This window comes from Arvicanthis niloticus, chromosome 20 (assembly GCF_011762505.2).
Source record: "Arvicanthis niloticus isolate mArvNil1 chromosome 20, mArvNil1.pat.X, whole genome shotgun sequence".
Classification (NCBI taxonomy): Eukaryota; Metazoa; Chordata; class Mammalia; order Rodentia; family Muridae; genus Arvicanthis; species Arvicanthis niloticus.
Genome location: NC_047677.1, coordinates 17,510,441 through 17,533,345, shown reverse-complemented (window position 1 = coordinate 17,533,345; position 22,905 = coordinate 17,510,441). Strand labels below are relative to the sequence as shown.

At 43.0% G+C, this 22,905-nt stretch overlaps 1 protein-coding gene across 2 annotated transcripts in view; it reads left to right on the top strand.

Annotated features, from left to right (window-relative positions):
* Positions 1-13,146: 13,146 nt before the first annotated feature.
* Positions 13,147-22,905, top strand: part of Cdk19 (cyclin dependent kinase 19) — a 124,224-nt gene continuing 114,465 nt past the window's right edge. The window contains exon 1 of one of the 2 annotated variants that reach the window (XM_034524173.2): positions 13,147-13,538. In XM_034524173.2, coding sequence (XP_034380064.1) covers positions 13,411-13,538 — 128 coding nt within the window. In that variant the 5' untranslated portion in view covers positions 13,147-13,410. The remainder of the gene's footprint in view (positions 13,539-22,905) is intronic. The other variant, XM_076916943.1, reaches the window with a different exon arrangement.

Below are 22,905 nucleotides of genomic sequence, written 5' to 3'. Positions count from 1 at the left end.
CTTCCTGATTCAGTCCCACTTTATGTTAGAGCGTGCTGACTTTGTCCAATCTAACAGTCTGTAATGTGCTGTACTTCTCAATAAACTTGCTTGGCAGAAGACACAGCTCATGTAAGACCTCCTCTGAAACCCAGCTTTTCTGTCTCCTTTATCGTCTCATCTCCTGGCTACCTCCTATTTGGGGATCCTGTCACCGAAGAACATCCTGGTTCAGGTCAAGATGGAGAGAGAGAGAGAGAGAGAGAGAGAGAGAGAGAGAGAGAGAGAGAGCTTGAGGCTCACCCACAGCAGTGTGACATCAACAAGTCATGATCATGAAACATTAGTCTAACCTTAATGTTCTTAGTTTATGAGATTATTATAGGAATAAAAAACTATTGTAAAATTGTGTTCTCTAACAGCACTTGTTTTGGAAGTATATAATAAATGTCACTCTCTTTTCTTTCCCTTTCTTGTGCCCCAGGTTAGGGGTACAGCTCTGTAGTAGAGCATTTGCCTTGTGTGGTCAAGGCCCCAGGTTTAATCCTTAGCAGTTTAAAAACAAAAACATAAATAAAAAGAAAAAAATAAATTTCCTTCTTAACCCCTACCTAGAATAAGTAAAGTGAGTTTTACTCTCATCAAATGCACTGACGATAGTATATTATATACCCATGAGAAATGTAAAATATTAAAATAATTAGCACTTGCTTATTAGCTTATGAGATATAAATTATAAGGCTTCCACGAAGGACCAAATATGGCTTATGAGAGACGCATGAAAAAATTAGAAGTTCAGATCATGGAAACTTGAGTAGGAAGAGAAGCCTCCCATCACACAAGGCTGAAGGGGTTAGTTAGAGAAGCCTCCCATCACACAAGGCTGAAGGAGTTAGTTAGAGAAGCCTCCCATCACACAAGGCTGAAGGGAGTTAGTTAGAGAAGCCTCTCATCACACAAGGCTGAAGGGAGTTAGTTAGAGAAGCCTCCCATCACACGAGGCTGAAGGGGTTAGTTAGAGAAGCCTCCCATCACACGAGGCTGAAGGGGTTAGTTAGAGAAGCCTCCCATCACACGAGGCTGAAGGGGTTAGTTAGAGAAGCCTCCCATCACACGAGGCTGAAGAGAGTTAGTAAAAATGAACAGTTACTAGAATGACTTTAAAATAAAACACTGAGCTTCCTGATTGCCATACCCAGAGAATTATATAAGGAGGTTATTCTAAGGATCATTTCCATCTATTCATAAGAGGATGTATCACATGGGTCCTTGTCCAGGGAACATGGAACATCTTAATGGAATGTACTATAGTAGTATAATAGGAGTGACTTTTATAACGTTGTTGTTTTCATAGCAAGAAACTAAACAAAGATGGGATACAGGTCGAATTTCTTCTCTTGTGTAACTAAACCAGCAGAGGCTAGAATAAAATTGCTGAAGAAACTCTTTAGAGACGGATTAACTCTAATCCTTAGAAATCTTGCCTTAGACAATTAGAGAGCAAGTTATCTGAATCTCATGGAGATGGCGAAACTCCACACAGAGCAGTCAGGACTCAGCCTCAGGGAAATAGCACTTCGAGGGGAAGAGCAAACCTCAGGGCAGAGACCCTGGGTCCCGCCCCCGGAACTGCACATGAAAAGTCTTATGCACCTACTAACATGGACCACTTCTTCATTGTCTTAAATATTATCACTGTGCTCAACGGGAGCCATTCCCAGTGAGATTCATAAAGACACCCTAAATAAAAATATACTGAAAATAAAACACCCCCAAACTTAATCAATTGATGTCTCATGCTTTATGATTTAAAGTAGAAATATTAAGCCAGGAGGATCTCCATGAGTTCAAGGCCAGCCTAGTCTACATAGTGAATTCCAGGCTGACCAAAGTTATATAGAGAGACCCTGTCTCAAAACAAACAAAGGAACAAAAGCAAAATGAAAAAACAACCAACCAACCAAGAAATTAAAAAATTAAATAAGATAGAAATATTAGCATAGACATTCGTATGAATTTTCTAAGAGTTTAAAATAGAAATAACTGGAAGTGTTTGTGAGCTGTCAGAAATGAAAATATTTTGGCAATCATCCATAGTGAAATATTTAATGACATTATTGTCTATATACCCTAAGGGATATTTTTAAGTACACTATATAAATTGAGGTCTTTCTCTATCAAAACAATATAAATCTACAATGTTCACATCAAGGCTACAACATAGCACATAGAAGAGAATAAAATTATTTAACCAATATTCAAATTATAAGATTTTTGTTATGAAAGAATAGTCATATCCGTGTATATCTTTGTGTACTTATCTGACTTTTTTTTCTTTTGAGACACTTATATAGATCAGGTGGCCTCGAACTCATAGAGATCCACTTGCCTCTACCTCTTGAGTGGTACCATGCCCAGTTTTTTGTGATGGTTGTTTTTTTTTGGGGGGGGGGCGGTGGGGGAGGGAAGATAGAATAAGGTCTCACTGTAGCCCAGAGTGTCCTGGATTTCAACATAGTTAGTTCTGGCTGGCTTCTGGCTAGTTTCTGAAACAATCTCCTGCCTTAGAATCCTAAGTACTATGTTATAGGTATGAGTGATTATACCTAGATGTGTAGGATCTTTTTAGAGGTAATTTAGATTGATAATATGAGATTAAGGTAAACTATAAATCCAGTGACTGGTGTCTTTGTAAAAAGAGGAAAGGAGCTGAGGAAGAAATCCTTGAGGAAATAGAATCCGAGACCAGAGGATCCTTGGAGGGCATCAGAAGCTGGAGAAGGCAAAGAAGGATTTGTCTGTAGAACAGAAGGAGCATGATTCTAGGTACACCTTGATTTCAGATTCTCGGCTACAGAACTAGAAGGGAATAAGTTTCCATTGTTTCAAGTCATTGTACTGGTTAAGTAGAAACAAATATAGTGAACACCAACTTTTATAACAGTTATCAAAGAATGATACAAGGACTTCTGAGTACGACTAAAGCCTTTTCTGGTAGTCTATAGTTTAGAATCTGTGTAGCAATTTCCTCCTTATTAAACAGGTTTACTAAGATTCAGGACCTGGGGGCTGGAAAGATGGCTCAGTGGTTAAGAGCACTGGCTGCTCTTCCAAGGGACCAGGGTTCAATTCCCATCACCCACATGGCAGCTCACAACTGTCTATAACTCCAATTCCAGGGCATCTGACATCTTTACACATACATACAAGCAGGCAAAACAATGTATGAAAAATAAAAATAAATCATTAAAAAATAAAAAAATAAAGAGATTTAGGATGTGAACAATTTATAGGTCTCAGGAAATCCCTGAAACCTATCAGATTCACATGGCTCCTTCCTCTCCAAGTTTACGTAAGCAGTAATAGCTAGAGAGAGGGGACTCACCGATCTGTTGAGCTGCTTTCATTGTCAGAGAACTCCAGGGTTGTAGTTTTTGTGAGTCAGTACCCAGGATGGGGTCACCTTTATGGTGATGAAGCTGCCTTTGAATTGCCCATGCTCCTGCAAGGAACCTCAATAAACTTTTTAGTGTGTCAAATTGATTCTTTGGCCTGTCACCAGGGCCTTATCTGGGATAAGTAGAAGTTGGTCCATGTCTGTGCTAGAAAAGCTTTGTAGCATAAGTAGTCTCATAATATGAAGGCCTTTTAAATTTATAGATATTTGCACTGAGAGACCAAGCATTTCAACACGTATTAATACAGTTGCACCTCACCATACAAGTAATCATTATCTTAACTGCTACACACAAAGAAAATGCCAGTCTTTGTAGCTGGGTGTGGTGCTACAAGCCTGTAATTCTAGCACTTGCTGGGTGAGTCAGGAGGCTCAGGAGTTCAAAATCAGGGTCAGCTACATAAATTCAGGGCTGACCTGCTGTAAGACAGACCCCGATTCAGAAAATAAAAGGGAAAAAAAAAAAAAAAAAAAAAAAAGAAAGAAAACCAGAACTCAAAAATTTTTTTCCCTGACCTACCTAAGACTGTTGTAAGAGAAATCTCACTTCTCCGTTCAAATCTGACGTCCACCGTAGCTTATAAATTGTGATGACTAAGCTTGTAAGAATGATTGGGCCACCCCAAGTTTCCTTACTGCTTCTGTTCACACATGCAGTGAACCTGATGTGAAAGATTTACAGTTCATTTCTCCTCATGACTAGTCCGCTGGAGGCCGGGCAGGCATGCCATTTGACTTGAACAACACTGTCAAGGTAAGTTTCCATTGTGAGTTCTCTGCCTGGGCCAAGTGAGCACAGCACTTTAATTTTTAGAGCAGACCTTTCATGTTCTTTACTGGAACGTGATTATGGCTTGTTACCTGTGGGGGTACTATTGGTTAATAAAGAGTGGATGAGCCTATAGCTAGGGAGGAGAGACTTTCCATCGCAGTGAGGGGGGCCCAGGTAGAGGGAGGAGAGAGAGAAGTCACCATGAGGGTCACAAGGAGGGAGTCACCATGAGGACACAGATGGAGTAGAGATAGCCAGGGTGAGACTGGGAAGTGCCTGGGAAGTCCAGGCCAGCATAGTACTTGAAGCTTATTGATAAATACAGTGGGTCTCCATGTCATTATGTAGAAACAAGAGAGGCATAAAAAAAGCCCCAAATCCTAATACTTTTACAGGGTATCAACTCCAGAAATCATAAAGCTTACTGAAGTCATCACTACAAATCTATTTTTTCCTTTGGTTTTATATACTCACTTCACATCCCAATTGCTTCCCCTCTCCATTGCCTTTCCCCAAAATCCCTCCTCCCCTTCTCCTCTGAGAGAGTGGAAGTCCCCCCCCCCTTTGGTATCCCCCCTACTCTGGCATATCAAATCTCTGCGGGGCTAGGAGCATGCTCTCTTGCTGAGGCCAGACAAGGGAGTCAAGCTAGGATAATGTATTCCACAAATGGGCAACAGCTTTAGGGATAGCCTCTGCTCCAGTTGGTCAGGATTCACATGAAGATGGGTGCTGGACATCTGCTACATATGGGTGTGGGGCAAGTGTGGGGGGGGTCTAGGTCCAGCCTGTGCTTATGCTTTGGTTGGTGGCTCAGTCTCTGAGAGTCCCAAGGGTCCATGTTAGTTGACTCTGTTGGTCTTCCTGTGGAGTTCCCATCCCCTTCGGGGCTCTTAATCCTTCCCCCAACTCTTCCATAAAAATCCCCAAGCTCAATCCAATGTATGGCTGTGGGTCTCTGCACCTACAAATCTATCTCTTTTTTTCTCTTTCTTTTTTCTTTTTATTGGATATTTGATCTATTTACATTTCAGATATCATCCCCTTTCCCCATTTTCCCTCCCTAGAACCCCCTATCCCATGCCCCCTCCCCCTCCTTTTTGCTTTTGTACCATTTTAATTACATGCATGTATTAAGGTTAGTTCTAGGTTGAGGGTCTAGCAATACAATAGATGCAAATAGTTAAGGAACAAACAAGACAATAAACACAGATAGTCAAAGAACAAGCAAGGCATTAAACACAATTCCGTGAACAATCCCGAGATCATTGTTTCTAAGGGCTTATCAGGATGACCAAAGATTCTGAGCCAACTTCCCTGTTCTAGCCCAAGGTCATTTTCTTGTCTAAAACCTACTTCCTTGTTCTAGCCTAAAATTTAGATTCCTGTCTGAAATTACTTCTTTGTTCTAGCCTAATATTTAGATTTTTTGTCTGACATTACTGCTTTGTTCTAGCCTAAGATTTAGATTCCTACCTGAAATTACTTCTTTATTCTAGTCTAATGTCAGATTCCTGCCTGAAGCCTACTTCCTTGTCCTTGACCAATGTCATATTCTTGCCAAGCAGCCCATTTCCTTGTCCTTGGTCCATGTCAGATTCTTGCCAAGCAGCTCCAAAGGCTCTCTGCCTCTCCTTTTTTATTTCATTAACAAGACTGAGCCTGTTTGAGGTTGTTCTGACAAGAATGCCTTTCTTACCCATCATGGAATATGCATTATCCAAAGCAATGCACTTCTGTCTTAGGTTGGTAAGGCTCTGTGCAGAATCTTACCTGTCCTTGGATTGCCAGCCTGTTAATTTAATAACTCTGTTTGAGGGTACAAATCTATTTCTTTAGGATAACTTTTCACATAAAAATCTGAGTTACCTCCCTACAGGTGTATGTATATGTATGTATATGCACATGTGTGTGTGCACAAATACATGTGCATTTACATACATATACATACATACATACATACATACATACGATTTAATAGGTTATATGATTTTAATAGCTTATATGATTGGAGGCTGAAGAGTATAACTGTGACTGTCTGCATGCTGGTGAGCCAGTAGCCACTTAGTTCAAGAAGACAAAAACCTCAGAACAAGTGGAGCTAGTGACAGCACTCTTACTATGAACCAGTGATGTCCTAGTATGAGGCTGAGGACCTTGGAAGCTCTCTGTGGAGTGGGGATTGGAAAAGATGTGGTGCCAATGGCAGCAGTAGGTGCACCTTCTCAGGAAGAGTGGACCTGACACTCACTTCTTTATCCCACCTCTTTGTTCCCTCCAGGCTTCTAGCCTGTCAGTACCACCTGCATTCAGGATAGGTCCTCTCACCTCAGCTGGTATTTGGCATATCAACTGTCTCTGAAGACAGCTACACAGACACAATGGGAATGGGCTTTACTGATCTAGGTATCTCTTGATTCAACCAATTGATGACCATTATTGGAGTCTTTAGGTAAAGTGACCCCTCAATGGAACCTTTGCACCTGCAGAAACGGGCTTGCCTTAGTATCCTTGATATCCAAAACTTTATACAGTCGTTCTGGGTATGACTCATGAGAGGCGTGGCTTCAGTGTAGACACATAACTCAGCACACAGGGCCTCTTACAGAAGAAAATGGGAAAGGAGTATCTTCATATTCTTTACATGACAATGAAAAGGAGCTTGTCACCAAGCCTGACAGCCTGGATCTCATCTCTAGGATACACATGGTAGAAGGAAAGAATAAAATCTTATAAGTCATTATCGGACCTTTACACTTGTACTATGGCATGCCTGTGCTCATACAACACCCCCCCCACACACACACACTCACACAGACACACAAACACATAAATAAATGTAACAAAGGTTTTTTTTTCTACTGATTTTTAAAAATTTTTTTATTGGATATTTTCTTTATTTATAATTCAATTGTTTTCCCCTTTCTAGGTCTCCTCTCCGGAAGCCCCTTATTCCATCCCCCCACCCTCCATGAGAGTGCTTCCCCACCCATACACCTACTCCCGTCGTCCTGCCCTGGCATTCCCCTACACTGGGGCATTGAGCCCTCCTTAGGCCCAAGGGCCCCTCCTCCTATTGATGTCCAACAAGGCCATCATCTTCTACCACATAAGCTGCCAGAGCCATGGCTCCCTCCATGTGTGTGCTCTTTGGTTGGTAGTCCAGTCCCCGGGAGCTCCGGGGGGTCTGGTCGATTGACACTGTTGCTCCCCCCACAAGGCTGCAAACTCCCTCAGCTCCTTCAGTCCTTCCTCCAACTCCTCCACTGGGGACCCCACTCAGTCCAAAGGTTGGCTGCGAGTCTTAAGCATCAGCCTCTGTATTTGTCAGGGTAATAAAGTAATTAGAAGACCACATAATGTATGTGTGTGTGTGTGGTGCGTGTTTGTATGTGTGGTGTGCATGTGTATATGTGTATGTGTGTGTATATGTGGTGTGTGTGTGGTGTATGTGTGTGTATATATGTATGGGGTATATGTGTGTATGTGTGTCTCTCTGTGTGGTGTTTGTGTATGTGTGGTGTTTGTGTATGTGTGGTGTGTGTATGTGTGGTGTATGTATGTATGTGTGTGGTGTGTGTATGTGTGGTGTATGTGTGTGTGTGTGTGGTGTGTGTGTGGTGTGTGTATGTGTGGTGTATGTGTGTGTATGGTGTGTGTGTGTGGTGTGTTTATGTGTGGTGTATGTGGTGTGTGTGTGGTGTGTGTATGTGTGGTGTATGTGTGTGTATGGTGTGTTTATGTGTGGTGTGTATGTGTGGTGTATATGGTGTGTGTGTGGTGTGTTTATGTGTGGTATATGTGTGTGTGTGGTGTGTGTATGTGTGGTGTGTGTGTGTGGTGTGTTTATGTGTGGTATATGTGTGTGTGTGGTGTGTGTGTGTGGTGTGTTTATGTGTGGTGTATGTGGTGTGTGTGGTATGTGTGTGTGTGGTGTGTTTATGTGTGGTGTATGTGGTGTGTGTGTGTGGTGTATGTGTGTCTGTGTGTGTGGTGTGTGTATGTGTGGTATATGTGTGTCTGTGTGTGATGTGTGTGTCTTCTGTGAGCATGAGCATCCCATGGCACACGTGTGAAGGTCTGATAAGGACTTACTCCATGCCATTGCTCATTACATGGAGGTCAGGAGACAATTTGTGGGATTCGGTATGTTCCTTCTACTAGGTGGGTCCTGGGAATTGAACTCAAGTCTTAGGCTTGCCAGCAAGTGCCTTTGCAGGTTGAGCCATCTCAGCAGCCCAGAGCTCTGCATTTACCAGTCACTGGACCAAGGTTGCTACAGGGAGATAGCATGAGCACAGACTTAGGGAATTCCTGACGGCTGAGAGCTGAAAGCTGTTGCAGGCAGGAGTCTCAGTAACAACTTCAGGGACAGATTCTTTTATCCAGAAGAATATCTGGGAAGTCCATCAGATCACACACTATATGTAGTAGGATTCAGAATAGATTTCTGGACTGCATTGTGTGCACGAGTGCGTGTGTGCATGCACTTGTGTGTAGAGGCTAGAAATAAACTTTTATTAAGTAAGCTATTTAATATACATATTTTAAGCTTGCAAGAGGATGACTTGTGAGAGTTGTTTTGGTTCTCAACTTCCACTGTATGGGTTCTGGGTGAGGACTGAATTCAGGTTATTGAGCTTGGTGGCAAGTGTCTTTTCCACGAGGAGTCATCCTGCTGGCCCACTTTTAAAAATTATTTTCTTAAAGGTAGGATCCCTCCATGTAGCTCTGGATGGCTTTAGGTCAGTGTGAAAAGAAGCCTGGCCTTGGACTCTCAGATCTGCGTGCCTCTGCCTCCCAAGTGCTGTGACTAAAGGGTGTACCACATGCCTAGACATGCCATGTTGTACAGGATGGAATCCAGGGCCTCAAGCGTGCTAAGCAAGCATTCTACCCCCAGTTTTTAAAACTTCTATTTACTTTCAGATATATCCTCACTCATACCTGGGTCTACCATTTAATATTTTAGTTGTTCATGTGAAAAGCAGGAGGGATGGATCGCGTCTTTAGAGGTGTTTGTATTATATGAGGGGTGCACACACCGCTGTGTACAAAGAACAAGTATAGTAGTTACTTTTTCCATTGCTGTGACTAGAGTCCTGGAAAAAAAAACCAAACTAAAGTCTGGAAGGAAGGAGTCCTTCTGGCTGATAGTTTGAGGGGACCCAGTCCACCACAGTGGGGAAGGCATGATGGCTGCGTGTGAGGTGGCTGCTCAGGGTCGGCAGTCAGGGAGGAGAGCGACAGGTATGCGGGCACTGTGTTGGCTCTTCCCACTTTTAGACTCAGTCTGGAATCTCACCCATGGATGGTGCCTGCTGCCCTTTCAGAGTGGGTGTCCTCCCACCGTCAATCTCCCCTCTAAATACCTTCACCCATATATGTGCTGTATTGCCCTAAGTATTTTGCAATCCAGTCAAGTTGACAGCTGGAATTAGTCACGCAACAATCAACTAAACATCTTAGAGCTAGGTATGATGGTGTAGCCTTTAACCCCAGAACTCGGGAGGCAGAGGCAGGTGGATCTCCGTGGGTTTGGGGCCAGCCTGGTCTACACAGTGAGCTCCAGGACAGCCAGAGAGAAACAAGCAAACAAATTATTCTTGGGGTTGGACATTAAACTCAGTAGTAGGATGCTTGCCTAACATGCACAAGGTCCTAGGTTTGACCCATAGTACTACAGACAGAAGAAAAAAATAACCTGATTTTCCAGCATCACACAGTGTACTCATTCCTAAAACTATATTTAGACCAATCTTCTTATTGGAAAGAAACGAGAAAAATCGTGTCTCTTTTATTCTTTGCCAGCACTTTGGTCAGTGCGTCCTAACCAGATTTATACTTGTTCTCTCAAGTCTTGCTTCTAGTCCTGCATTTCCTAGTTTGTCCAAGGTTCTATCTCATCGGTAAAGTCCCAAACACTGAACCCATGTTGGAACATCCCTGTCCCACGGACTCTACATTTAACTAACCGCCAAGTTCTGTTGAATTTGATTCCTAAACAATTCCCAACACCCACCTCTCCCTCATAGTGGGCACTGCTATTCCCTGGGTTGTGGTGTTTGTTTCTTGTTTTTACCAGCGCTAAAGCAGTAGCCCCTTCAATGGTACTTCCCTTTAATGTCTGTCTCCTGAGCAATATTGTTAGGATTTAAAAAAAAAAATACACGGATTATATTTCTCCTTAGCTCAAACGTGTTTGATAAACGGCATAGAGGCACATACTTGTAATTGCCGAGCTTGTGAGGCTGAGGCGGGAGGATCCCGAGTTTGATGGGTTACATAGTGTGACCCTGAAACAGACTGACAAACTTTAATGACTTACTACTTATAGAACAGTGAAACATAAAGCCAGTGAGCATGCACACGCACAATCTGACATCGCCTTATTTGTCTTGTCTTATCCTTTCCTTCTCTCTAGCTTAATCTTGCAGTATTCAAACTGGCTGCTTTCTCATCACGTGTCATGCTGTAGCAGGGGTGCAGGCTGTGTCATGCTGTAGCAGGGGTGCAGGCTGTTCTGCCTGACAGCTTTATGTGTTCTGCTTTCTCACTTCTTCAAGGTCCTCAGTTCACGCTGCTTCCTTCTGAAGGCTACCCACCCAGTCTAACAATCATCCTGCCGCTTTTACCACTGCATCTTGTGCCATACAGTTCATATTACTTATTAATTTATTTTCAAGACAGGCTTCTTTGTGCAGTCCCGGTGTAGGGTGGTGTTGAATTTAGAGATCTGCCTGCCTCTGCTTCCCAGTGCTAGGATAAAAACCCAGCGCCACTGCTGCCACTGCCCCAACCAGTTCCATTTTTAACATGCTTGCATATCTGTTTATTTAGATCTACAATACTTAGTGAACTTAGATTCTTTCCTCTCTGTCCCTCCCCAACTACCTTTTCTTTTGCTCACCTCTCTCTTTGTAGCTGAAGATGATCTTGAATTTCTGATCCTCCGGATCCTCTGAGTTGGGGCCACAGGAGGGCATGGTTTTCTGGAGTTTATGTGGTGCTTAAGATTGAAGCCACATGTTTGTGCATGCTACACAAGTACTACACTGAGTGAGCTATAGTCCCAGCAGTCATTCAGATTCTTGACTGAAATAAAATCCTGACTTTCAAGATTTAAGGGAGTAACCCAGAAAGGGCTGTGGCGAGAAAAGGAACAACCTCAATTCAGTTTTACAAGAGTTTCTGAAAACCCAGCAGGCAATGTATTATACTTTAAAAAAAAAAAAAAAGATTGCTTCGGGCGAATTGATCATCACCTCTTTTGTTACCCTACTCAGTGTTACATCTGAATCCTATCCTAGCACTAGCCAGGTTTTATGAAGTATGTGACATGCCATTATAGGGGAGGGAAAAATAACTTCCCTGTATCCTTCTAAGTTGTTTGGTTAGTCTGCAAGTTAAATCAGCGTAAACCAGATTAGCAGAACTATCTAGGCTGGCTCCAAAGTCCCGGGTTCAAGAGATTCTCCTTTGACTCTGCCAAGAGCAGCAGCAACTACAAGTGTGTGCCACCATGCCTGGTCTAAGAGACCAAGGTTAATTACAGACTATGCACAGGAGTCCTACACAATTAAATCGAAAGGCCTGATGATTGAAGCTCGTGCCATACAGAATAGAACAAGAATTGGAAGTTTTAGTAGGTAGTGCAGACAAATGAAGGGAGAGGGAAGGAAATAAAGAGGGAATAACTAGTTGATTCTTGTTTAGATGGTCTCTCCAGCAAAAATGTTGTTTATGAATAGCTAAGCTGCCTTTCTGACACAAATACCTTATCAAATTTCCCTTATACATTTAACCTTGTTACAAAAATGCTTCCTTTTAATTTAGGTAGTGGAAGGGAGCTGAAACGCGCGTGTCGAATGGATCTCAATTTCTTTTCGTTTAAAAGCAATCAATATGCAGAGGGGCACATTTTTAGCTTGGCACTTTGTTACAGTCCTACTTTGAGGTGATGGGTTCTGAGCCTCAGACACCATAACGAAACAACGTCATGAGTAAGATAAATACCTTAAACCCCTAGGTGAGCCTCGCCATTATGCAGACTGTAAAAACGCGCTTTGTAACCCTGCAAAAATGATTGTTTTTAAAACGCTGCATTTTGCAATTTTCCAGGCGCTTTAATTGTTTTCAGACAGATGGTTAAAGCTCGGCTACGACACCCGCATATGCTAGGATAAAACCGACTACAGCGCCAAGAAAAAGATGATTGGCTGTGGGCCCTAGAAGTTACACGGTTCCCCTAGCAAGAGCTGGGAAACCGCTGAATGTTCAGGTTTTGAAATACGGTTTTTGCATCGTAAAGAAAGAAGATTAACCTATCAGGAAGAACCGAGTACATCCAATTACCAATCAAGAGCGGGGGAAAAAAGCCAAAGCCGGAGATACCCAGGCACCAAAGAGGACGTCACTCTTCAGTCTCTGCCAATAAGCCGAGGCAAGGGGCGGGGCTACAAGAGGATCAATTGCACAAGAAAACAAACAATGTGTAGTACAACTGTCTAAACCCCAATGCTAAGCTCTGGATGCGCCGGAATGAGCTCCTGAGCAAGGCTCTCGTGAGATGCTTCCCGCTTTTCTAGCCTAATGACAGTCAGAGACGGGTATCTCCTTCCCAGCTCAGCAAAGTCTTCCTTCCTGCCAGCTCCCACAGGCTCGCAAAAAGCCCGCTGCAACTTTGGGCTACAGTTTACAGGAACAGCGGAGTACCGCGCTACCTGAGGGGGTGGGGCGGCGGCAATGCGCAGGCGTACATGCCTTGTGGAGGCGTGGCCGAAAAGGCCCAAGGAACTCGGGGAATTGTATTCCTCGCGTCTGAGGAGGTAGCACAACTACAAGCCCTCTTGAACTACATTTCCCAGGATCGCTCGCGACCTCGGGGCGGGCCGCTTGGTTCGTTAATGAGTTCGAGAAAGCCGCGGCGCGGCCCACCAGGTTCCAAAACAAGGAAATGAAGGGAGGAGGCGGGACTGTGGGTGCCTGCGGGAGCCGCCGCCGCCGCCGCGGAGGAGGAGGAGGCGGAGGAGGTGGCTGCCGCGGCCGCCGAGGAGTCCCTTGCTGAAGGCAGACCGCGGAGCGGCGGGCGGCGCGCGCGCGCCCGTGCGACGGCTGTTGGAGAAGTGGAGCGGCGGCGGCGGAGGAGGGACTGAGTGGCGGCGGCCCCCGCGTCCCGGTTTCTCTATGGGGGAAGCAGACAATGGATTATGATTTCAAGGCGAAGCTGGCGGCGGAGCGGGAGCGGGTGGAGGATCTGTTTGAGTACGAAGGGTGCAAAGTGGGACGCGGCACCTACGGGCACGTCTACAAGGCGAGGCGGAAAGATGGGTAAGAGCGCGGGCGGGGAGTGGGCTCGCCCGGTCCCCTCCGCTGCGGAGACCCGGAGGGCTGGGTGGGTCGGAGCCCTTGGGACGGGGCGGCGTGGGTCGCAGAGCGACGTCCTGGGGCCAACTCGGAGGCTCTGGTGCTGCCGCCCCCCGCTGGCCGGTCGCGCCCCTCGAAGTGGCACAGCGCAGCCCCGTCGGGGGCGTCGGTCGCGCCTGGAGTCGCGGCTGCTTGCTTAGCAGAGGGCAGCGGGACCCGGTGGAGACCGCGCCTGGAGGTGGAGTTTAGGGGTCTAGTCCGGGGGTGGGGGGGGCGGGGGGACCCTCGGGAGGGCTTGACTGAAGAGTTACTGGTTTGGCCCTGTGCTGCTGACGGTCGTGGTGGAACTTCCAATCGGCGCAGCGCCTTCCCGGGGCGGCGGTTTGAAAGCTCGCGGGGGGCGCCTCCCGTCTGGTGGCTCAGCGCTTGGGGTCCTGGCTGACCCCTCGGGTCTGACTCCCTCGCCAACCCAGCCTACATCCCTGTTGTTTTCTTGGGGACTTCCCGATCCTGCTCTCAATTCCCTCATTTTAATATTCTGAATTCAGCACTCTGAAGGTGGACCCTGGAGAGATTAATTGTATATTACAAGCTTTAAGTGTTCTCTGGTTGCTTACCTTTCTTGCCTCTTGGCTATCTTAGGTATCCCCTTCCCCCGCTTTTTTGGAACTCAGAGATCCGCCTGCCTCTGCCTCGTCAAGTACTGTCATTAAAGGCGTATGCCACCACACCTGGTCCATTTCTCTTTACTTCAGGAGGAAATCTTGAGTATTAGTATACCCCAGTTCTCAATCTCTGTCAAATGGCTGTGAGCTTTGGTAGGGTTTACCGAGAACTTACACCATCAAGAACAGATAGCGGAGTGACAGGCTTGGGCCTGGACCACCGTTTTCTTAGTGGAGAGAATCTATAGGAATCTCTTGGGAAGTCTTTATGGATTGTTATGTCAGTAAAAGACAAGTTAGATAAAGCATTGAGAATGGCCCCTTCGGGGTGAAGGGCAGACCGGCTTTTAAGAGAAGGACAAGTGGAACCAAACTATAGGCCTGGGAATGGTGGGTTTAAAGCCATTTGTCACCTTGGCTCTGTTCTGGAAGGAATTCCTTTCCCTTAGGTTCTGTAACTTAGACAGACTCAAACGACTGTCAGACCCTACAAGAGGGAGACCTTATGATTGCGATGGAGCGTTTTTGAAAAGCAGATTATGACCACACCTCAGATTTAAAGTGCTTCTTGGGGCTCCTTCACACTGCTGTGATTTGATATGGTTGTGAGGAACTCTAGCATCAAAGTACGCAGTGCATGTGCTAATTTTATAAGAAGAAATCCAGAACACAATCATGAAGTGTTTCATACATAGTACCTGGAAAATTACAGGTAGTATCCTGGTTTCAAGGATGATGATTAATTGCTATTGCAGGTAGAACTGTATAGGCCGAGCTACTCAGTTGTTTGAGCTGTCTCTTTAATTACCACGCATTCTCGAGTGCACACCAGGCACTATAGGGTACGATAATTGACTTACACTTTGTCTTTGGAATATCCATTCTACTGGTTAAATTGGTATTCCAGTGGGAATCTTCACAGGGATGTCTGGGGAAAGCAAATTCAGTGCTATTATTTGGACATTGTTGTTAACCCCCAGAGACTGTGTTAACTTTGTTATACATTTAATCTAGAATAAAAAAAGTTTTAATTAAAAATATCTTAAAATATTTTTATTTGCCCTGAAACTTTGAGAGAAGTTAACAATTCTACTTCTGAGTTGCATAGCATGGCTGGGATCACAACAGAAACAGTTCTTGCTTCTACTTACTTTTCCGTATGTCTCTATAATAAGGATATTGATTAAAATACACTTAATTCTTTGAGTGAAATTGGTAAAGTAGAATACATAAAATAAGGTCAGTTTTTGTATTTTCAAAGTAGAATTAAAAACAAAAAAACCGAAAACATTTAGAGCTAGAGGCAGGCATAGGTGGATCTCTGAGTTCAAGGCCACCCTGGTCTACAGATGGAGTTGCAGGCCAGCCAGGGCTACACAGAGAATCCTTGTTTCAAAAAAACAACAAAACAAACCAACCAACAAAAACCACTTAGAATATGAAATATATTTTCAGATCATTATATCACATGTACAGACACACCAGTATATCACATGTAAAGCAAACTATGATAGGCTTTATTTATTTATTTTCTTGGGTTAAGGGTCTGGTTCAGATTCCTGGCTTTACACTAAGCACTCAAGTCTTTGTGATTTGGTAGTGGGATTAATTTTATATCCATTACTAATCAGCAATTGAAAGACCATGGGGTTTTAGTGGTAGTTCTCAAATGTGATATAGATTTGGATAGTAAAGGATTTTATCCTCTGGTCATTCTAAATTACAGTTTCCCTCTTTTTACATTTTATTTTGGTAAGCTTGGGAAAAATGAGTGGTGCTATTTTTAGGGAGCAAGAGAGATGAGGGCCTGCTAGAGAGAAATAATTCTAGCGTATATAACACTATTGTATATATATATATACATATATATATATATATATATATACACATATATATATATATATACACACACACATAAAAATGTACACTAGCATATATAAACAAAAATTGTTAGAACTTTAGAATAACATAGGAAAACCTTTGCTTCTGACTTAGAGATAGCTTACAGATTGTTAGTTCCTTCAGAATGAGATTTTCTTTTCTTTCTTTTTTTTTTTTTTTTTTTTTTTTTCTTTTTTTCTTTTTTTTTTTTTGGTTTTTTGAGACAGGGTTTCTCTGTATAGCCTTTGGCTGTCCTGGAACTCACTCTGTAGACCAGGCTGGCCTCGAACTCAGAAATCCGCCAGCCTCTGCCTCCCAAGTTCTGGGATTAAAGGCGTGCGCCACCACTGCCCGGCAGAATGAGATTTTCAAATGAGAGTCAAAATAGGCCATACCATGCAGGGCCAATTATAGCAAGCTAGAAATGTAAGACATGTCTGAGTTTTTCACCTTTTTATATTTAATTGGTGCATAAAGAGTTCATACACAGTGGTACTTAGTGATGTTTTGATCCACGTGTACATTGTATACTGTTTCAATCAGGGTAAAAATGTCTCCTCAAACACTTAACATTTTATTGTGTTGAAAACACTGGAAATTTTGTTTTTAACTTACTTGACATGTTAAATATCTTGTGATTATATACAATTTCTTTGCTGTTCAACATGGCACCATGGTTTATTTCTCCCAAAGTTTTTTCCTTTAATAAAAGTGTTTCTCATTAATTCTTCATTTGGAAGGAAAAATATTGATCCTCTGTAAAAAGAAGTCAGGCTGCGCCCTCAAGATGATCTACCAGTGAGAGTGTGCTGCCAAGCAGAGGCTTGAGCTGGACCCTGGGATCCTCGTGGTGAAAGGAGAGACCATTTCCACAAAACTGTCCTCTGACTTCCACCTATGACATGTGGGTGCCCCAGGCATTCAAAGGAAATGAATGCCAAAAATTTCTATCAGGCTTAACTAGAAATATCATGTGTGGGCCATGGCATGTGCATGGAGGTCAGGAGACAACTTTGTGGCAAGGTTCTTGTCTACCTTCACGTAAGTTCTGAGGGTTGACATGAAGTTGCCATGCTGGCATTGTCAGACAGGCGCCTTCACCTGCTAAAACATTTTGTTGGCCCAAATTTACTCATTGGTGCTGGGTTCCAATACAGGACCTTGGGATACCAAGCATGCGCTGTGCCACTCAGTATGCTATGCTTCCAGCTCCAGGGTATCTTAGGATTTTTTAGTATGAGTAAGTATTCATAAGATTTTTCTTCAGTAGTAAAAAGTCTCTCACTGCTGGGAATATAGCTTAGTTGATAGAATGTTGCCTAGCACACAGAAGGCTCTGGGTTCTACACTGTCTAAACGGCATAAATTGGGCTTGGCATGATACTAAAGCTTGGGAAATGGAGCCAGGAGGATCAGATGTTTAAGGCTGTAGTTGACTATATATGAGTTCTGTCCAGCCTGGGGCACGTGAGACACTGTTTCAAAAAAAGTTGGGCATAAAACTTCATAGTTTCAAGTCTGAAGATAGTATCTTTTCAGTTAGGAACACTTAATTATGACTGATAAAGGAATATTGTTAAAAAAAATCTTTTCATTAAAAGGGTTATAAAAACCTGATTCTATGGCATAGGATTATATGTGAAAACTTCTCTAATGTGAGTTGGATTTCCAAGACCAACTGAAAACAAAAAGTTGCTTTTTATGACTGCTTTTGAAAGGTACTTGGTAAATGAAAGTGGAATAGCTGCCAGAGTTCCTAAGAGTTTCAGTTCTGTCTTAGGTTTCAGATGAGAACTGGGGTACGCATGTTTTACTATCATGTAGTCCTTCACGTCGCTGTAGCTACATGTAGATACGCATGGACAGGTAGTAGGTACGGTAGCATCTGGCTGTTTTTAATGGAGCTCCCACAGTTGGTTTATAGATGATCATGTTTGCATTTTGATGGGTGGCTTCTGAGGTTTAGGTAGTTAGCTCTGTGGAAATACACAGTATTTCCAAACTGTCGAGCCCTTTAGATCATCTGGGAGCTCAGGGAGCTCAGGGGTCCAAGAGGTTAGCTCACGGTCACACAGCACTTAGGAAGCCTGAAGCCCAGTCTTGTAATTCACTGTGCATTTTCCTTCCTAATGAGAAGAAAGCAAAAAAGGCCATTTTGCCTCCACTTTTGGTAATTTTATTTTAAACACTTCTTTCATGCAAACAAAACAACCAACCAACCAAACAAACAAAAACCCCCAAAACCACCCATATCAGAAATACAGGAAAAAACTATGAGAAAAGAACATTTAAAAAGGAGTGCAGAGGAGGAAGGATTTGGGGTAAAGTTGGTAGCTTGCCCAAGGCTCTGGAGTCAATCCCCAGAGCACCAGAACAACAGAAGAGTGTGTCCACATAGCTGCTTAGCGTCCTCTGACTTACCCTGGTCCTCTGGGTCACCACTGTGGACCTTTCTCTGACTTGCACAGCTGCAGAATTGGTGTCTGCCTTTGGTCTTTTCTCACTGGAGGCTAAAACCCAAGTTGCTGCCATTGTTTTTTCTGAAAATAAAGTCAGGTATATTTTGTTTAGGAAAATTATACATTTCTTTTTATGTCTAACAGGATCAGCCCCTTAATGTGACATCAGAAGACGTTTGCAGTTACATCCTGACCTATTCTTCTTTCTCCAGGTCATTGAATTGATTTACTTTTGTGGCGTTGAACATCATTTCTAGGACTCAGGTCTTCCCTGTCAGACATCTGTGTTTTCCCTAGGATGAGGTCGTCTCGACAGCCCTTATTCCAGTCTCCTTATCCTTCTACATCAGTACCCAGAAGTCTCCCCTTAGTCACTCAGAGGACCTAGCCGTGCCTCCGTTCCTCCTATAAAAGACGTTACAATCTTTCACAAGTTGTTAGCTTCAGTGTCTAGTACACGGTTGGGTATATATACACAATCAGACATTATGTTGAGCTGTGTGTAGTGGAACATACTTGTAATCCCACCCAGCACTCTGGAGGCGGAGGAAGGAGAATGGCTTCAGTTCCAGCCTGGGCCACATGAGACCCTGTTGGAAATAAACCCAAACTGTTGACTTTTAAAAATTCTATAAAGTGGGAAACATGCTTTCATGACCTTAAGAACAAACTGAAATCACACACACACACACACACACACACACACACACACACACACACACGAGAACTTATGTGTAGAACTTATGTACAGAACTTCTGTGCAGATCAGAGACTCACAGCGATCCTGGCTCTACCTGCTATGTGCCAGCATACCCGGCATGGGGTTTTGAAATCGTGGTATTATATGAGATACGTGATTTGATATATTTCTATAGGACTAGCTAGTGATTTTAGGCTAACCTAAACTTGACCGTCTGATCTTTCCACTTTGCCCCAGCACCTGGTTAATACAGGTCAAACCCAAGGCTTTGTGCAGGCTAGGCAGGCACAGGAGCTACTTAGCTATATTTCCAGCGCTGGCACTAGTCAGTCTTATCCCCCAACCCCTTATTTGTGCGTATATTACTTTTTTCTAAGAAGTTATACATTTAATTGTCTCCCTTTCACTTTGAGGCAAAGGCTGGCTCTGTATCCCAGGCTGGTCTCAGACTCCAGAGTGCTAGGCACACAGGTGCGTACTGCCATACCTTACAGTTTCTTTTAATAGACATTGATAAAGGGCATACGTTATTTTGGAATAGTAAGCATTTTTTCTTCTTAGACCAAACCGGTTTTTGCTAGAGTGTGAATTCTTCTGTGCTTTTAATAGCTACTTCATAGCCATGCTTAGAAGATGTCAGACTCATATATTTTAGAAATTCTTTCATGATATTACAGATACATGGTTAAAAAGGTATTTTTAGCATTTAGTAATTGAAGTGAACATTGGTTTAATTATCTTATTTTTGCAATATAAACTTTCTAAAACTTCATTTTTAGACCTAAGGGAAATAATTTCTCAATGACTTGATAGAAGCAGTAGTCCTGAGACCGTGAGAACAGCAGCACTAGTAACCATTTTAGGCTTGTGCAGCCGTCTCAGCTGTGCGTATTTACGACTGAGTCTGAATAGATTGGTAAAGAATACCAGTGCTTACAGAGCAGCGGCAAAGGAACCACTCCATGGTTTGAAATGAATTGAAGATATTTAATTTTCAAAAAAAGCATTTTGTGGGCTGGTCAGTGGTTTAGCACTAAGAGCACTTTGTTACTCTCTCAGATGGCACAGGTGTCATTCCCAACACCCACTTGGTGGCTCGTAACTATCTGTAACTCCAGTTCCACGGTACCCCGTGAATTCTTGGTCTTCATGGGTATCATGCAAGAATACATACATACATACATGCATATATGTAGGCAAAACACTTTCAGAATCTATTGTTTTAACTAGAATGAATTTTAAAATACAGTGCATGTCAGTATTGTTGAAGGAAGTGTTTCTACTTTTGTCACTTTTTGGGGACTTGATATACTGGATAAGAGGTTAATATATGATATTAAATGGTGAACTTGTTTTTTGAAAAATGCTTAGGATAGAATAGTCAGGGTTAGAAGTTGATATAGACTATTTTAAGTTAGTATATTATAGTTTGAAGATTTCTTGGTGGTATCATTAGAGTTAAGTAGTTAGATCTTTTTTGAATATTTGGATATTAAAAAAGGAATTTTGCTTAGTGTGGTAAATACCTTTAATCCCAACAGTGGAGCACAGAGGCAGGCAGATTTCTGTGAGTCTACCCTGGTATATATGGCAAGTTCCAGGCCAGCCAAAGCTACATATTAGAACCTTGTCTCAAAAACAAAAGCAAAAAAAAAAAAAAAAAAAAAAAAAAAAAAAACCAAACAAACAAACTCCTCCTCAAACCAAGAATTACTACAAGTCAGTGTTTGTAAAGGATGGACTTGTTATTGTGTTATGTAGCTGGACAATGTTAGTACTTCCTTTTGGTTCTAAAACAGTGACAAATATTATTTTTAGAGTGCATTTTAAATTTAAGTAACTAACTCAGCCATTTCTTAAAAATAGCATTTTTGGTCTGGAACCAGGCAGAGTTAGCCAACGATGCTATTTTAAAGATTTTTGCCCATGTATAAATAGCTGACCGTCCAGCACTTCCTGTAATAGCTGTTTGGAGCACGCACTGTGCAGGATAAAAGAGTATCTCGAGAGAGGGAACAGGATGTAATTTAGGATGCAAGTGTGTAGCAGTAATGTTTTAAGTTGAGATTTGAGTTCTGCAGGAGTGAGTGATGGATCACAGAAATAAAAGCCTTTAGAGTCATTAAACAATTGGTATCCTCATAAAATGTCTTTAATTTCAAATGTAATAAGTCCTCTCTTGTTTGGGGATCAAAAAATATAGTCTTACTACAAGGAAAGCTCAGCTTCCTTACTGAGACTTTAAACTGTATTTTCTACGTAAAAATAGAAAGGGAAACAGTTTATGATAAGTGACTGTGTCTCAGCAACAGGTTTTTGACTGTTGAGTGTGTCCTGTGCACTGTGGGCTCACCACAGCCATTACTGTGTCTGTGCACTGTGGGCTCACCACAGCCCTTTACTGTATCTGTGCGCTGTGGGCTCACCACAGCCTTTACTGTGTCTGTGCACTGTGGGCTCACCACAGCCTTTACTGTGTCTGTGCACTGTGGGCTCACCACAGCCTTTACTGTGTCTGTGCACTGTGGGCTCACCACAGCCTTTATTTACTGTGTCTGTGCACTGTGGGCTCACCACAGCCTTTACTGTGTCTGTGCACTGTGGGCTCACCACAGCCTTTACTGTGTCTGTGCACTGTGGGCTCACCACAGTCCTTTACTGTGTCTGTGCACTGTGGACTCACCACAGCCCTCGGTAGCATGGGGCCACGCGATGTTTGTCACCTGTATTTAGGTATGATGTTGTACAGCCTCAAGATGCGGTTGGCAGCTTACAGATGCATAAAGCTTTTAAAATGAAAGCTTTCAAAAGAAAGTCATTTGCAAAATTCAAGGTCATCCTCAACTACAGAGAGAGGTGAGGAGACAGGGAGTTGAGGAGGGAAAGAGGAAAGAATCTAAGTTCCCTGAGTATTATAGAGCTACATAAACAAATATGCAAGCCGATTAAAAATGAAGTAGCCAGGAAGTGGTGATACATGCCTGTAATCCCAGCTCTCAGGAGGCAAGTAGATCTCTTGAGTTCAAGACCAGCCTGGTCTACAGTGTGAGTTTTAGGACATCCCGGGCTACAGAAAGAAACCCTGTCTCGAAAAACCAATAAATAAGTAAGTAAGTAAGTAAGTAAATAAATAAATAAATAAGGAAACTTAAAAGGCTTGGCTTCCCTCAGTGCTTTAAGTCACTTTTAAAGACACAGTTAACAGTAACCACACTGCAGGAGGTCAGGAATGCTGTCCAAGTCTCTCAGCTCTTGGCACACATGCTTGGGGTTCTGGCTTTACTTCCCAGCCCTGTAAGAAGGAAAAATTTTACAGTACAAAATGAAAATGAAAAAGTAAACTTAACTTTTGAGAAAAGCAATGCTGCTGCACCTGCCTCTGACCTACTACTGGTGAGCGTGTTTAACTCCTCTTTTAAACTGATTTCTCTAATTTGGATGCGTATCTAGTCTGTGGATGGAGATGGTACCCTTGAGACTAAAGGTTGGCCTGGGGCTTTGGAGAGGTGGAATCACAGGTGATTCTCAGCTGAACTGGACTCAGGGTTTTAGGGAGAGCAACAGCAGGTCCCCTTTAGCTGCCAAGCTGTCTTTCAGGCACCCTCTCCCACCATAAAGAATGAAAC